Below are 17,398 nucleotides of genomic sequence, written 5' to 3'. Positions count from 1 at the left end.
CCTCTGCATCTCTGGGCAGGGCACCGAGCTGGTCAAGACGGCGGCCTCTGGCTCGCTCCCTGGTTCTTAAATGACAGCAAATGAGGTAGAGCCAGGAGGGTGGGGACGGCGGGATGGGAGGGGGCTGAGGAAGCCATCTCCGGCCGAGCGTTGGCTGAGGAGCCGAGCCAGCCAGTAAGCGGAGCCTGCGAGAGGGAGGAGCGCATCCTGATGCAGAGATGCTGCAGTGGCTCCAGCGCGCACACACATAGCACCGTCGGCCGCTGCCGCCGCGCCAGGACAGCCAGTGGCTAAGGCCGGCAGGGCCGAGCAGCCCTGAGGCTGGCAGCAGGGTCTGCTCACCAGGCGCCCGCAGCACTGCCCCAACCAACACCCTTCCCGCACTCCAGGTAGGTGCCTATCGTTTTTTGTCTGTTCCAGTCCAGGGGCTTCTCGGGGTGCTGTTTCAGGAGGGGCTCCGAGCTCAGTCCTCATTAAATGTCTTCCTTGAAACTTGGGAGGGAACAGGGACACGCAGCAGGCTGGATGCTGATTGACCTCTCACCCCCGCCCTACAGTGGCGAGCCCTCAGGCTCTTCCCGATCCTGTCTAGGTGGGTGGCATTCTGCAAGGCCCCCAGGAGGGTCCAGAAATCCAAGCAGGCAGCGGCAACTGCCTGCCAAAAAGGCAGGGGCTCCTGGGCCTGCCCTGGACCCCAGCCAGGGCCAAACAGCTCTGTAAGGCCAGGCCCTGGTCTGTCCCTAGAAATTCCTAGATAGACCTGAGCCTGAGTTCCCAAATTCGAGGTCATGTTGGGGGCTGCTTTTGCCCAGTGACCTCTTTGCAAAGTCTTGGTTCTGCTGGACTAGGGAGGCTATAGAAGAGAGGCAAGAACAGAACACAAGTTTGGGCAAAGGCTGTCCGGGAGCTGGAACTTGGGAGAGAAACTGACGCAAGTCATATCCCAAGGGTGAGACTGGAATGTAGCGTGCAATTCCTTTTCCCCTCCTCCCTCCTCAACCTTGTCTCCTCAGAGCCCTCCCCCTCAGCCTCACTGGTAGGAGGGAAGGATTTGCTCAAAGTTTGGCTTTCCAGGGGATTCTAGAGAGAGGGGGCAACCCCTCTGCCTAGCCCCATGGCTTATGTAATGGGCTGCAGGAGAAAGCAGCACCAGCCAGGGAGTGTCTGTCACTTCTCCCAAGACTGGCTGCAGCGCTGGGGGGGAAGGGGCTAACATGGGCACACAGGCACACAGGCAGCCTAGATCCTAAAGCTCTGGCCCTCCCCCACCCCTGGGAGGCAGGGGGAGCTGAGCTTTCCTCCTATCTTCAGGGTAAAGCTGCCAGAGTTGTTAGTACTTTTGTAATTAGTGTGACCAGCACAGAGTGATTGTGCATGCAATGACCTCAGGCCTGCGCAAGGGTAGGTTTGAACACCAATCCCTTCTGCTAAGGAGGCAGGAGGAGGAACTGTCCACATAACCTGGTCCTGAGCTCATCTAGGCAACTATTTCAGGCAATCCTCCAACCCTCTATTAGATGACCCATCATCCACTTAGCCTCTGAGATGATCTACCACCAGTCCTAGGTCCTGCTCAAAGGGACCGGATACATTAGCGAGAGTAGACCACCTGCGGGAGGGTCAAATGTGATGAGGCTGCAGGGGTTGGGGAGGAAAATGGTCTAGTGGTTAAAACAGGTGTTGTGTTTCAGGGCTGCCTCAGAGTCAGGAGCTTTCAGCTCCTCCCAGAGGCCCCAATGGCTAACTCTAAAGAGCCAGGCTCAGGCTCAGGCTCAGGTTCAGGCAGAACCACTCAGTGCTTCTCTCACAAGGTCAAAGTCCTTCCTACTGTCTCATGGGGGAGAGCTCAGCTAATTTAGAGGCAGGCAGGAGATGAGACAGAGAGGAGGCTCCTGTGGTCCCTCTTGTCAGAAGCCACTGAAGTGAGGGTTTGGGTAGAAAGAACTGCCTAGGGAGGCGGGGCCACTGAAGGTGCTGCTTGATCTCTTCCCTTCCTCTGTCCTCACAAGGCCAAGCCATTCCTTGCATCTCCTACCACAAAGCATGTACTGCTCAGGTTCTGGCCCCAACTCTACCCCTGGACTTCATCCCTGATGACCCTCCTCTTCCTGCCATTGTTTAAGTGGAGAGACAGTGTGTCAGCTGTGGTCCACTGGACAGTTGTACGCACTGTCTTGAACAGCTCCTTCCTAAGGACTGCATGTTCTTTAAGCTGCACCTCAACCAGCTTCTAGGTGGATACTCTTCAGCCATGAATTTGGGAGGGCTTGAAGGGCACAAGGTCCCTCTGCCAGGATGTTTCTCAAGCCCAACAATGGTGAGAAAACATTTCAAAGCCAATCTCTAAGCATGGATAAGGGTGCTATTTGTATTTTTGGAGAGACCCTTGGAGTGGAACGACAGAATCAGGTATGAAGTGGCTTATCAGCACAAAGGGAAGAACTAGAGCAAAGAATGGGCCACTGAAGTATGAGGCACTTAGATTAGACAATAGAAGGTATTTCTGAGCAGAAAGTTGAACCATAGGGCAAACTCCAGTCACATGACTATAAAGATGGCTGCAGAACTGGGGTCAGTGTTGAGTCTGAGACTTGAGACAGTCATGCCTAGTGGCAGAGGTTAGGCTGGATGACAGGTACATTTCTTCCAGCTTAAGGCCATCTTCTTTCAAATGGTTAATGAGGACATCCTTTTTATTCTCTGAAGTGCTGGCATTTCTGGGTCTTCAGGAAGACCACTGTCTCTCTTCTAGACCAAAACCCCCAGGCTGTTGCTAACTTGGAACATTCACAGGGATGATTTCACCTTCCTGGAGGAAAGAGTTCTTTCTGTGGTTTAATGAGTCCTTGCTACAAAATGAGTCCATGTTTCTTTGTCTACTAAACAAGGCACAACGAAGAGTAAAGGTGTTCAGTGTCCTCACCCTGGACCTTGAGCATCAGCCAGGCAAGAATATACCCCAATGTCCATCTCAATCATCTCTCCTTCTAACCTGTGGAGGTCAACCATGCCCTGTTTACGGGCATCCAATTGGATTCAAAACCATAGAGCCTTCCCCAGAGCGAGGCTGTCTCATCTCAATGCCTGTCAATCCCCAGGGCTTTGAGGTCTCCACCTGCACAGGCTTCTGCTCTCCACCAGCCTGCAAGAAAACTGTCTGGGATCTGGGAAGCAGGGAAGGGTCATAGGGTGGGAATAAGAAGTCTCCTCTCAGTAGAGAGAGTAGGCATGCAAAATTTGACCTGCTAATGCGTGAGAGCCTCTCCTTCCTTTGGGAACAAGTTGAAGCAACTGTTCGTGATCCTCCAGTTTCACAAAGGATCTTTCCAAAGACTGCGGGTATGGTGAAGTAGAAAGGCACTTATGTCTTGCATATGTGAGACTCTAGGTTTGGTTTGGTCCCACTAATGAAAAAAACAGTAGGATGTGAGACCCGAGGCTTTTGCTTGCTGCCCCACACTACTGGTCTGGGATGGCTGGACCCTACTCCCACACTTTCTCCCAAGAAGACCTAAGTCCCTCATGCTTTGGCCTCTTAACTCTGAAGGGTCTCTTCACTGTGCACTCCAGGCTGCAGACCAAGGGCCAGACTTCCCAACTCAGTGCTAAAGGTCTGTACAGAACCCTGAACCTGGGAATCACAGTACCTCCCATGGGATTTATCAGCACTGATGCCTTGGGAGCCAACTGAAACACAAAGAGCCATGCCTGCTGAGAAAATGGGACTTAGGACTTCCACCCTCTCTCATTTGGAGCTGTAGGTTCCTATCCCATCCACATGCCCACTCAAGCACCTCTCTACTTCAGGCCTTCCCCCCATCCAGTGTGCCTGCCCTGGCACACACACACACATACACACACACACACACACACACACACACACACACACACCCAGCATCCTCCACACCTCTGCTTAGAGCTCTGTCCTCCCAGCCAGCTGTGGTGACTGAGACCCTCCTGGGCTCTGATGGTCCTGCCAGGTAGTGACCTGCATGCTAAGCAGAGGACAGGTGTTGAGCTCAGTCTCCCTCTGTCCCAGGCAGGAGTTGGGTGCATGAGAGAAAATCATTGAGAGAGCCACTGGCACATCCAGGCCATGAACACATGGTGTTAGGTACAAGTCTGCCAGTGGGATATCTTGGTGCCATAGTCTGGAAGGATTGCTGGAGTTTGCCTCATTACACTGCACCTGTGAAATGTGAGGAAAAGGAGGTAAGTGGCAGGTGTCTTTGCCATTAGCACAAAACTATGTCAGCAAGCTTGACTCATGCCGGTGTAGTGTGTAGGTATCCTGGGGGCAGTTACTGACAGCAGGAACTCAGAGATACTAGCTAGTAAAATAGGTAGGGATGCTCAATAACCTACCTCCTAACCCCTGAGACATGCTCCATGGTGGAGGCTGAGGTGAGCATACAAGAGGCTCCTGCAATATGTTAAATGTTGACCCTAGATCTCTCTGTCTGTCTGTCTCTCTGTCTTATACCATGCTCCAAGCCCCTGCTTCTACCATGTTGTATGCAATACTACCACACCCTTTAATTCTCCAACCTCATTGACTAAGAAAGGGAAGAATTGGGGCCAGAGCTGAGCCTCCCAGGAGCAGTAAAATACCTGCTGGCTTGTGTACTGGGAAACCCTGTTACGTGCTGAAGTCTAGCTCATAGTCTACTGTCTCCAAGCTGTCCTTCCCCTCAGCCTTTGTTTCCTGGACTGGAAACTTCAGCCAGCCTCCCTGAACCTCCAATGGCCTATTCCCCCGTGTGCTAGTACCTCACAGAACCAGCCCCCTGACGGTGACAGCCTGTGCCTGACTGTGACAGCCTGTGCCTGCACCCCTGTACCAGAGCAGCTGGCCGGGGCAAGGCTTGGCTAGCTCAGAGCTGGCAGGGCCAATCTGGGCCTGGCATATCTCCACTCTAGTCTCAATGTGACATAAAGGCCCTCTCCATCCTGGGCCTCCTAGAACATGTCATAGGGCAGATGGTGTGGGGAGATGACCGATCTCTGAAGTTGAAAGTATATCTTGTGGCTGCTGTCAGCTAGCCAGGGAGGGCCAGAAAGGAAGTGTTTCAGTTCCTGCTTCCCCTGTGCTCAGCACAGTGCCTGGCACATGGTCACTGAGCACCGTAATAGGGTTGGATGGGATCACATTCCTGGATCCCAGTGTTTGAGAGGCTGGTACAGGAGGATTATGGGTTCAGGGCACAGAGAGACTTTCACACACACACACACACTGCATGTGCACATACATGCACACACAGAAATATGAATGGATGGATACTGGCTACCTCACCTTCATGGAGGCAGAAAGCCCCACCCTTCACTCCACACTTGAATGTGGGCTCTTGCTAGTTTACACAGGATGATGGGGCTCAACATATATCTGATCACACTGACTAATGTACAGTTTGTCCCAGGGGAAAACCCACATCCTCCTCATTCCACATACATCTCCTCTAAAGCCTCCTCTAAAATCCTAGTTCCTAGAGGCCACCTAGGGCATTTAGGCCAGGTGGGTGCATGGGTGATAAAAATCTTGAATTAAACTCAAGTTTAATACTTATTGTAGGATTGGATTATCCATAATCTATAGCCCTCACCAGAAAGACAAAACAAAATCTTGACTGCTCCAGGGTGGAGGCTTTGTCTCTGCCCTGTGCTGGTGTATTCAGGATAAGCCCACAGCCCAAGCTCCTCCCAGGCTAGCCCATTGCGCCTGAACTGAGAGCTCCAGCCCTAGATGGCTGAAAAATGGCAGGAGTGAACAATGGGCAGCCTCTCTGTGTCAGATGTGAGTTCACAATTCCCCAGTCACAGGGATGATTTTCAAGTTTCTCAACAAGGAAGCCTCCTGGTAAAGTCAAGAGCAGGAAGTGGATACCAGAAGAGCTGGAGGCAGGAGAAGAGGGCATCTGCCTCCCCATAGGAGACTGATACACGTCCAGATGGCTCCGAGGCTTCACAGCTACTTGATAGCCAGTACAAGTGATAACGTGTGTTGCCACAGCACCACTAGGTAATGCTCACATAATCCCCATTTTGCTGATGGGGAAATTGAGGCTCCATCAGGGTGACTAAATTGTTTGAGCCCACAAACCTGTAAAGAGACGAGGTCAGGGTTACGAGTCTTTCAAGAAACTAAGCTAGGTTCCCAGCATCCAGCTCCAGGGGTATTGACACCCTTGTCCAGTATCTGCATACCCACACAAATACACATAATTAAAAATAAATAAAATCAATCTTTATGAAAAGAAAAGAGCATTACGAACTCCTGGCTATCAGTTTCCCAATCCTCAGGTGGGGGCTCCAAACTGAGCCAGGGCCTCCCTGTGCTGAGGACAATGACCCACATTTGTGAGGCATCCAGAGGTGTGCTTGTGAGATTTCCAGGATGCCCTGCTGACCTGGAGACCTTGCTCTGTTTGCCAACATGTATATGTGAGTGTGGGCATATGTACCATTTGGCCTGGGCTGCCCAACAAAGTACGGAAGACTTTCTAGCCTCTTCAGCTGTATGTTGAGCTCCGTTGTGATTACATGTGTATGGTCATATGTGTCACGTGGGTCCACTGGATCCTGAAGCTGCATGACCACAGCAGTTCTCAATTAGTTGAATGTGACACACAAGAAACATATATTATGTGCCACACATTTTGCTGGGTACGTGCTCTAAAGACGAACAGGCTACAGCCTCTCCAGTTGGGGGACTGCGGCTCTGCCATTGGAGACAAACAGTTCCACAGGCAGGAGCTGTTGCTGATCAAGGGCTGAATTCTGTGCTCAGACTGGGACATTGTGGGTGCTTCCAGGCAGGCGAGGTGTGAACAGTGCTCTGCAGCATGGGATCACCTTACCTAGAGAGAAATGAATTTGAGCAAGCAGGGGCCACTGTGGATGATGAGGAATCTACAGATGCCAAATGTCTGTGCTTTGGTACAGAACTGAGAGTAACAAGAATGGAGGTGGGGGATTGGGGATTGACAGAGGGACACACTTTTGGATAAGAAGCAGAGAATATGAGGCTGAGGTCACACGGGAGGGAGTGCTTCTGCTCTGATCCCTAAGCCCTGCTTCTTAATTCTGTTGGGTATCCCTGCCACATACCCCTGCAGGCCCAGGGCCCTTGTTCCTTGCCTTTTGGTTGCTGGAAGCAGGAAAGGTAGCAGGAGCCCAGGTGGAGGAGGGCCGGAGAGCTTTTCTGTGAGTAGAGTGGGAGTGAGGTGAGGCACACCCTGAGCCCACATTCATCTACACAGTCTTCTTTCTTGGCCCGAGGGGCAGGGGTCCTGGCTCTGCTCTTTCAGGAAGTGCCAGGGAGCCAGAGCTGAAGGACCCGAACAAGAGCAATCTCATTGAGGACACAGATGGAGACAGCAGGGCTGCAAAGCCAGTTAGTGAGGAAAGCCCTGCCTTGCCCTGGGCCTTCTTCAGGCAGGAGGGCAGGGCAGGCTGTTAGAATCAATCTGCAGCCAGGTGCCCCGGCCCTGCCACAGCTCTGATAGGGAGGAATGGACTGTGGGGACCAGGTTTACCCCAACACCTAGAGGGTAGCTCCTGGGAGGGGGAGTAAATAGGGACGTGACCCCGTCCCTGCCCTTGCCTCTCCAAATGAGGTCCCCATCTCCCCAGTGGCTGTCCTGCTTTCTGAGACCTACCAGGCTGCCTTTACCAAGCCTCTGCCATCCCAGAGTAGACAGAGGATCCTCTGAGTGTTGCCTTATAAGGCTGGCAGAACAGACAGCTGCTGGACTGTTAACCCATGTGGTAGGAGTGTGGCTGATAGGACCAAGGTGCCTTACCTGGGACCCCAGGCTGAGGCGGAGCAAAGTCACAAGGCTTCCCTTATTTTGAGAAAGATCAGTCCTGGTTCAGAGGCTGCACAACTCCAGAGCGGTTTAGTGGCCCCCTCCCAGACAGCTGTGGGAGGAAGAGCAGGAAGAAGTTGTCCAGGTACCAGGGAAAGATGTCCTTAGCCTCTCACCTGGGCACAGGCCCGGCCTTCTCAGATCTCCTCCTGACACAGAGGGATCTTGATTGCAGGCAATCCAGCAGGTGGGTTCTTGCCACCTGCTTTTACTTCCTGATCAGCACCTGCCCGATGGAGGGAGGGGCACCGGGCAGAGCCAGACTCCCAGGGGGACAACAGGGGGCACCAGCCCTGGAAGAGAGCCTTGCTAATAGCCAAGCCCTTCCTCCTGGGACCAAGCCCTTCCTCCTCCTCTGCAGCCCAGGCTGGAAAGCAAATTACTAACCAGATGTGCTTGCTCCTAAGAAGAGTGCATCACAGCTCAGAGCCCTCATCTTGTCTCCTCAGGTGCCTCTCAGTCTCCAGTTGACACTTCTGGGAACTGGGCTGTGGTTCCTCTCCTCTGGACTCTGCCTCTGCCTGAAAAACACCCACCATGGGGACACCCGCCAGAAAAAAGCCATGCCTGCTGCTGCTGGTGCTGGCCACGGTGGCCCTGGTCTCCTCTCCAGGTAAGAGCACCTGATTTCATAGTTAAATCATTACTACCACTTAGGTGGCAATTCCTCTGCATTGTCAAGGCCATGTCCTTACTAAATTCTTCCCATATATGGATCTCACCTTACCTTTGAAGTTGGGAAGGAAAAGAAATAAATCTTTATTATGCTGAAGATGAAGAAAAAAAATGACCCAGCAAGGCTGAGTGTTTTACCCTGTGTCCCACAATGTAGCACAATGTAGCACAGCCAGATTGGAGATGTGGCCTTTAGAATTACACTGCACAGTGTGGTAGACATCACAGGTGTGACCCCTGAGCTAACATGTGACTCAAATGAAAGTGATGCGCTCAGCTGCACTTGCCACATGTCAAGTGCTCAGCAGCCACCTGACGGAACACCTCCATCATATCCTGAAAATTTTTCCTGAAGACTGTTCCAGGATCCTGGACCCAAGGGGGCAACAGCTACCCCATAGAATGCCGAGGAGCTTCCTTCAGGCAACCTGGGGAGGGGCAGAAAGAGACCAGACAAGGCAGAGCAGGGCTGCTGACAGAGGGTGCTGTCTCTCTGGTCCTCTCCATGCTCAGATCAGAGATGAGAAGTGGCTGACAGAAGGCAGAGAAGGGAGCTAACAGAGCTGGAGAGTTCCCGCCCTAGAGCTGGTTGTCCCCAGGACTTGCTGCTGAGGGGCCAGCTAATGTTTGTCTGGGCCTGGGTCCCAGACTCAAATCAACAGCAGTCCTCTTTTCCCCAAAGAGCTCTGTGGCAGAAGGAGCATCCATCCCACAGTCTTGGAGTTCAGACCCCACCTTCACCCACAACAATTCAAGACACAGCCATGCCCTTTCCCAGCTGGCATGCTCAGAAGCTCTTGCTTGGTCCCTGTTGCTCTGATCCACCCTGCACCCAGCTTCATAGGACTGCTGGAAAATGGATCTGATTCCCACACCCTGGGCCTAGCGATCTCCACCAGACCGGAGAAAGAGCCAGTGTGGAAAGCTCTCACTGCACAGGGCAGGAGACTCCCACCGAGAGAACCCAGAGCTGAGGAGAGCCTCAGCAGCCCCTCCCTTGGGGACAACTCCTTTTGGAAGCGAGAGGTTGTGAGCACCCCTTGGGGTGCACTGACCCAAACGGGTCAGAAAGGAATTACCAAACGACCAGAACCTGGGCCGCCATCTCCCGTCGTGGCCTGAGTCTAGATCTACTCCTTACTTAGACCTGGAAAGTGCTTCTCTGCTCTTGGCTTGCCCACCTGATCCTACATCTCTGAACAGCTTACACCCCAGGGCAAGGAGAGGTGTGGCATCTTCTTTCACATAGCATCTCTCTGGCTCCTCCTTCCTTCCACTGCAATGTCTCTTATGTCTCTTCTAGGGAAACCAGTAACTGGGCAAAGAATGAGGGCATGTTGGACAGGACGGCAGAGAGGACTGCCTTTGTCCAAGAGTTTGTGTCTACATGCAGGGCAGCATGTACAGGGATGTCTGTAGTAGTGCAGGGAAGTGTGGGTTATTTGAGGCTGTCTGTGGACCAGATAGATGCTGTGGGGTGCAGGTGTGAGTGGGGCCCAGCCTGTACCTTGATGCCCTCAACTTCAGTTCCTTTCAGAAGTGTTTTTTGTTGTTGTTGTTTTGTTTTGTTTTTGTTTTTTCCACCCTGGATTTTACTCCCAGGACTTCTGATTTCAGGCCTCTGGGGTTGAGCCAGGACCTCAGATGGTCTCTAAACCCTGAAGTCAGAAATTGTGACTACTGCAGTTATAAAAATGCTGGCTGTGAGATGAGGCTGGATGAGGGTAGACCTCTTTGCTCTGAGGTAGGGAAAGTTATTAAACTTTCCTAAGGGTCAGATTCCATGCTGGTGAGATAGGAAGCACTTCACTTTGTGGAGCACCATGAGAAAGAATTTGGAATATGGTGTCAGGCAGTTGTAAGCAACTGGATCAACAGCACTATTCTTATCATGACTTAATTATTAGCAGTGGGTAGAGCTACTTATGAATACACACATATGGAATGAGCAGGCAGGGCTATTGGCAGCTGTTCCTGCCTGAGATCGAAATGTGCATAGATGTGTATCTGGCCATTTGATTGGTTAGAGAGATATCTGTGTATGAACATATGTGTGCTATGAGAACATTGTAAGAGCGCGTGCAAGTGAGACACGAAGGTGCGTACATGTGGGTATTGGGATGAGTGTGAGGGTGTGCACGTTGCTGAGTGTAGAGGAAAAAGCCTTTTCAAGAAGAAAGACAATCTTAAAGTACCAGTGTGCCCAGACCGACCCCACTCTGCCACCCCCACCACCCAGACTGAGTTCCTGGAAACTGCTGTTGTGTAAGGTGGTTCCCAGAGCCCCTGCCTCCTCATCTCTCCTTTTCCTCCCTTCCATCCTCCCTCTCCTCTCTCCAAGTGTTCCCAGCTGGGCCAGGATCCCTACCTCCACCATCATCATTAACTCGGGATTAAGCTGGGCTTTCCAAGGGGAGTTGATGCAGTTGCTTTCAGATACTGCCTCTGAGGCCCCAGGCTGCAGTAAAGGAGAGTGACAAGCTATAGGGAGTGGAGGGAGTGACACGAACAGGGCTCAAGGGAAGCCATTCTGGAAATCCTGCCTCCTACCTCATTCCTCATTCAGAGGGCTGCTTAGCATATGTTCCCAAGTCCCAAGAGGCCAGAACTGGGCCTCAGCTGCAGCAGAGGGACCACACTAGAAAGAGGGCTGGCAGCTGGATGTGCTCAGAAAGGCACTAATTGGTTAATGGAGTTTCCCTCCTCCCATCCCCCACCCAGCAAGGACCTGCTGAAATCAGCCGCTTGAGAAATAGGAGCCAATTAGGGAGCCTGGCTCCCACCTGATCCCACAGTGGCAGAACCCACACTGTGCCAGTCCAGTGTGAACTGCTGTCCTGTCTCCTGCCTGCTGACCCTATTCTGGTGAGACAGGACCAGGGTGTGTGCAGAACAAGGCTGTGGCTGACGCATGGTAGGGAGAAGCAGGTGTGCAGTAGCCCATTTGCTAAGCAACATCACCTGGGACACAGACTGGACTTTTTTTCCCTGAAATGTGACACAGCATATAAAACTGCCGCCAGTCAATCTGCTGCCACAGCCAACATTCAGCCTTCTGCCTCCCTCCACCCCCTGTCCCTAGCTGGGTCTAACAGCCAGTTGTTGAGTTTGCTCCCTGTGCCAGGACCTCCCTATTTTTTTCCTATTAGACCCTGTCATGGACCTGGAAGTGAATTGCTACTCTTTTCATAGGAAGGCACCAGGTCAATCAGGGTTCCTATAACTTGCCCAAGGTAATATTGCCAGTAGCACACGCAGCCCCCAAACGAGCACTTTTCACTGGCCTACACTTCCCTAGAAGAGCATTGTACTCCAGGAACACATATGTATCCTTTGTCCCTGGTTCCTGCTGGTGGCCTCTCATGTGCCACACCTGTGAGAGGTCCCCTAAGAATCTCCGATATCTCGTGCCTAAGCACTCTGTGACACGGCACCCTGTACTGTCTGCCTGTTTCCTTTCCTGGACTGCAAGATCCTTCAAGGAAAGGGGCTATGTGTTTGATTCATTTTCACAGCCTGCTTCCAGGTACACAACAAGTGCTTAATATGTGACTGTAGATGGGTGACTGACAATGCAAATGTGGATTGATGGGACCTTCCCAGCCTATTTAAATGAATTAAAATTAAATTTAAATTTTGGTTCCTTAGCTACATTCGAAACCCTCAATAGCACAAGTGGCCCAAGGCCATCTATTGGCCAAGGCAGAAGATGAGGCATCCTTATCACTTTCTGCTCTTGATATTTGACTTGGAATGTCTTAGACATTGAGGCTCTGGTGGTATCCCCTGTTTGCAGGGTGGAGTTTTGCCCAGGGAACCCCAGCCACCTTTGGACCTGTCTTTGAAGAACAACCCGTTGGCCTGCTTTTCCCAGAGGAGTCCACAGAGGATCAGGTGACACTGGCTTGCCGTGCCCGAGCTAACCCTCCAGCCACCTATAGGTGAGGTCCCAGCCATGAGTGCTGGGAGGCCCTAGGCAGACATACAGGTTCCCTTCACATCAGCCCTACCCCGTTATGCCCGAGGTCCCACCCCCACTCTCACTCATCTCTGCGGCAGGTGGAAGATGAATGGCACTGATATGAACCTGGAACCCGGTTCCCGTCACCAGCTGATGGGGGGCAACCTGGTCATCATGAGTCCTACCAAGGCACAGGATGCCGGTGTCTACCAGTGCCTAGCCTCAAACCCAGTGGGCACTGTCGTCAGCAAGGAGGCAGTCCTCCGCTTCGGCTGTGAGATCCATGGGAGCCAAGATGTTGGGTGTGGGTAGATGGGACAAGGAAGGACAGGTGGCAGTAGCCGCAAGCCAGGCTTTTCTGCTTGCAAATGGCATGCTAGAAACTACTTCTTCCCCATGAAGGAGGAGCTGGGAGCCTCATGCTTGAAGACTGTGCCTGAGCCCTGTTTTCCATCTCCAGTTCTGCAGGAATTCTCCAAGGAGGAGAGAGACCCTGTGAAAACCCCCGAGGGCTGGGGGGTGATGCTGCCCTGTAATCCACCTGCGCACTACCCAGGTAAGTGGGGCCCTGGGCCAGGGCAAGACGGGCAGGGGCAGCACACTAGAAAGGACTTCCGGATGCTGGGGAGAGGACAGAGGAGGGAGTGGTAGGCCTTCCTTTAAATGGTTCTGCAATACCTAGCTGGGCCGAGAGTGTGCTCTCAGTACCTAGCATCCTGAGGAGAGACTGGCGCCATCTCTCCCCTCTACCTATCCCCCTATTTAGAGTGCAAGCTCTCATGAGAAGGCAGAACATGCAGCAGGTTGGGGTCCCGCCCAGGTTGCCTGTGGTCCCGACACACCCTAGTTTCCTCAAACACCTTCCTTTCTAGGCTTGTCCTACCGCTGGCTCCTCAATGAATTCCCCAACTTCATCCCAACGGATGGGCGTCACTTTGTGTCTCAGACCACAGGAAACCTCTACATCGCTCGGACCAATGCCTCAGACCTGGGCAACTACTCTTGTCTAGCCACCAGCCACATGGACTTCTCCACCAAGAGTGTCTTCAGCAAGTTTGCGCAGCTCAATCTGGCTGCTGAAGGTCAGACTCGTGGGGCTGTGGGGAGGGCCGGAAAGATATGATGGAGTTCCCCCAAGCCCGAGAATTGCAGCTCAGAGGGGTAAAGGGTTCTACAGCTGGGTCTCAGACCCTTGTTCTTCCAGGATCTCAAGGAAAAAGGAACATTTGGAGAGTCCAAATATTTGTTTGGAGATTTGTACACTTTGGAAGCACAGACCCTAAATACAAAGCGTCGCCTTGGTGTCCTTCATGTGTGATTCACACAACCTCTTTCTCCTCAGATCCCCGGCTCTTTGCTCCTAGCATCAAAGCCCGGTTCCCCCTAGAGACCTATGCACTGGTTGGGCAGCAGGTCACCCTGGAGTGCTTTGCCTTTGGGAAGTAAGTACCATCGGAGGGACAAGAGTGGCCCTGGGGCCAGGCAGGGCTTCATTTCAAAGCCCCTCAGGAGCAGGAGGGATCCCAGAATGAGGGAAAGCAAAGGCAGTAGGTTAGCAGGGTCCTGGGCACACAACAGGCATCACCCACCATCCAATGAAACCAGTTCTGCCAGCGAGACAGAGGGCTGTATAGGCATGAGGGAACCACACTGTCCTTCCAACAGTAAATGGCAGTCCTAGGCAGTCTGAGGAGCACCCAGGGCTGGAGGCAGGAAGCCCAGGGTGCAGACCCCATCCTGCTGGTTCAAAGCTCAGCTTCAACACTTGCTGGCTGGGAGAGCTCAGGCAAGTACCTAACGTCTCAGTCTGTGCTCTGTGACTGATGGGTGATCATGGTAACAGTGTCTGCCCTGTCACAAAGATTAGATGCATCAATGGATACCAGACCCTGAGAGGAGAGCTTGGCATTTAACAAGTGTGGCATGAATGTTACATTATGCATTTCAAAAATGACAACAGAGGCCTTCTCTTTCGTGCTATCTAAGAAAAAGGATTCACTAGAGTGGGGTTGCTTGGCTACTGCTATGTGGGAAGTTTTGGGGCCTCCAGTAAACACGTATAAAAAGCATTTGGCAGGGTAATATGTTGAGCCCTAGACTCAGTGGTTCCCTAGCCCATTTTAGTATCCAAATTACTAATAACTAAAGTACCTTGGGAAATTGGGGTGATGTGAAAGGGGGCCTATGATGGTGGAGCCATCTTCTTGTCTCTTCCATGCCTATGTTCCCAGTCTTGTTTGTGCCCTCATTCTCTCTGTCCCCTTCACCTCCTCCAAAGTAGGCCCTACTTCAGGAGGGCCTACAAGTGTGAGGGTAGGCTCTGTGGACACATGGGGAGCATGCCCAGCCTAGCTCATCCCCTCTGGCCCTTTCTCCCAGCCCTGTTCCCAGGATCAAGTGGCGCAAAGTGGATGGTTCCTTGTCCCCTCAGTGGGCCACAGCAGAGCCCACCCTGCAGATCCCCAGCGTAAGCTTTGAAGATGAGGGCACCTATGAATGTGAGGTGGAGAACTCCAAGGGCCGTGACACCGTCCAGGGACGCATCATTGTGCAGGGTACAGAGCCGGAGACACCTCCCTTCTCCTGAGGAAACAGCATGGAAATCAAGAGACTGGAAGGCCTCTTGCTTGAGTCCTTGCCAGAGCTACTAAGCATAATTGTAGAGGCCATCTCAGAGCTCAGCAGGGTCATGAAAAAAGCACACAAGTCTTTCAAATGATTTAGTTGCTAAAAGCAGCCTCTGGCACGACCATAGAGTGCCAGCTTTCTTCCTACCCCCACTTCTATGTCCTCTCCATTCCAGAATAGTACAGCGCCCTCTGCTGTCACTTACAAATACTGCAACTTTTTAATTCCCTACTTCTTCCCCACAGCTCAGCCTGAGTGGCTCAAGGTGATCTCAGACACAGAAGCTGACATTGGCTCCAACTTGCGTTGGGGCTGCGCAGCAGCAGGCAAACCCCGGCCCATGGTACGCTGGCTGAGAAATGGAGAGCCTCTGGCCTCCCAGGTAGGGAACCAGGGCTTCCTCCCACACAACCACCCTCTTCTCTGCCCGGCCCTCTTACCCTCCTGGGCCAACCAAGGGGGGTCTTGGGAAGTTCTGGTGCTTCCTCCTATGCCAGAGACACATGATCACAGGTGGTGGGTCAGCTGTGTAGCATCACAGAGATCTGGGATCCCACCAGCAAACAGGAATGCAATCTTAAAGCTGGCTTCCAGGAGGCCTAAAACACCAGGCAGCCCTGGAGTAGGCCTGCATTCATGAACCCCCGTCCTTTGGGATGTTGGTATACAGCCCCTGCACACAGATGCACACACACATACACAAACCCTTCCTGTCCTCCAACCGTCCTGATTTCCCTGCCCTGCCTCGGCTCTTCTGCACAGAACCGGGTGGAGGTCTTGGCTGGGGACCTGCGATTCTCTAAGCTGAGCCTGGAGGACTCTGGCATGTACCAGTGTGTGGCAGAAAATAAACATGGCACCATCTATGCCAGTGCTGAGCTGGCTGTACAAGGTAAAGTGCTCAGGAAGCAAGGGACAGTCCCTGGAACATGAAGGTTGTGGCTGGTTAGGGCTGAACTTTTGCTTGTCCAAACACATGCTTGTACCACACATTTTCTTTGGTATTTTAATGCCTCTGAATAGCATCACTTTCAAGGCACTAGATTGAAAGCTCTGAATAAAGCAGATGCTCAGTGCAGTGAAAAGATCTGATCTTTGTTTAATCCAGCTCCTTCACTCTCTGTGGCCTGTGGCAAATTACCTGATTCTATGTCACAGTTTCTTGATTTAAGAAATGCTTCATCCTGCCCTTGAACACTGCTTTGAGGGAACATGAAATGTGAAGAGTGAACTGTGACAGGTGTGACCTTCATTTGACAGGGACCAAGGACCACTAGCCTTGAGCTTGTGAGGCATGTTTTCTCTGCTGTAAGATGGACATGAGGATCCTTTATTGGTTTTAATAAGGCTCAACAGACTTGTTCTCTTTTAATTTATTTTATTTTCTTCATATGTATTCCTGTATTTGTATATGTATCACATGCCTATAGAAGTCAGAAAAAAGTGTTGATTCTCCTGAAACTGCAGTTACAGATGGTTGTGGGCCACCATGTAGATGCTGGGAATTGAACTCAGGTCCTCCGCAAGAGTAGTCTATGCTCTCAACCACTGAGGCATCTCTCCAGCCCCCAGACTCATTGTTTCATTCATTTCTTCAACCAATAGTTATTCATCATCTCCAAAGGAATGAATACAAAAGATCACCTCTTGGCTTTCAAGTACTGTGCACTCTAATAGAAGGGAAGAATGAATAAACACTAAAAATATAAGAAAATCAGTAGGAGACAGACACGGTGGTGCACGCCTATAATCCCAGCAGGCGGGAAAGCAGAAGCAGGCAGATCTCTGTGAGTTCAAGGCCAGCCTGGTCTACCAAGTGAGTCCAGGACAGCCAAGGCTACACAGAGAAACCGTGTCTCAAAAGAAAGGAAGGAAGGAAGGAAGGAAGGAAGGAAGGAAGGAAGGAAGGAAGAAAAGAAAACTGTAGAGCAGTGGTACTGAGGTGAACCAGTTAGATGGGGTGGTCAGGGAAGACTCCAAAGAAGTCACATTTGGGTGTGACCTGAAGGAACCTTGTAAAGATGTGAGGAATTTTCATAAATATTATATATGCAAACACAAAGATCGTAAAGCAGAAAAGGCTTGACAACTTCAGAAAGTTAAAAAGAAAGCTGAGGAATTGAGAGGTGGAGAGATGACTGTTAAGAGCACTGGCTGCTCTTGCAACAGACCCCGGTTCCATTTCCAGTACCCACATGGTAGCTCACAACAACCTGTAATTCCAGCTCCAGAGAATCTGACGCCCTCTTCTGGCCTCCTCAGGCAGTGC

At 51.9% G+C, this 17,398-nt stretch overlaps 1 protein-coding gene across 1 annotated transcript in view; it reads left to right on the top strand.

Moving 5' to 3' along the window:
- Positions 1-205: 205 nt before the first annotated feature.
- Positions 206-17,398, top strand: part of Cntn2 (contactin 2) — a 29,393-nt gene continuing 12,200 nt past the window's right edge. Inside the window, exons 1-10 of the mRNA XM_055598164.1 lie at positions 206-389; positions 8,315-8,478; positions 12,337-12,481; positions 12,600-12,775; positions 12,962-13,057; positions 13,374-13,583; positions 13,844-13,943; positions 14,881-15,056; positions 15,375-15,511; positions 15,892-16,021. Coding sequence (XP_055454139.1) covers positions 8,403-8,478; positions 12,337-12,481; positions 12,600-12,775; positions 12,962-13,057; positions 13,374-13,583; positions 13,844-13,943; positions 14,881-15,056; positions 15,375-15,511; positions 15,892-16,021 — 1,246 coding nt within the window. The 5' untranslated portion in view covers positions 206-389; positions 8,315-8,402. The remainder of the gene's footprint in view (positions 390-8,314; positions 8,479-12,336; positions 12,482-12,599; positions 12,776-12,961; positions 13,058-13,373; positions 13,584-13,843; positions 13,944-14,880; positions 15,057-15,374; positions 15,512-15,891; positions 16,022-17,398) is intronic.

Source organism: Psammomys obesus, unplaced genomic scaffold (assembly GCF_907164565.1).
Source record: "Psammomys obesus unplaced genomic scaffold, mPsaObe1.curated_primary_1811, whole genome shotgun sequence".
NCBI lineage: Eukaryota > Metazoa > Chordata > Mammalia > Rodentia > Muridae > Psammomys > Psammomys obesus.
This window is presented reverse-complemented; position numbering and strand designations above follow the sequence as displayed.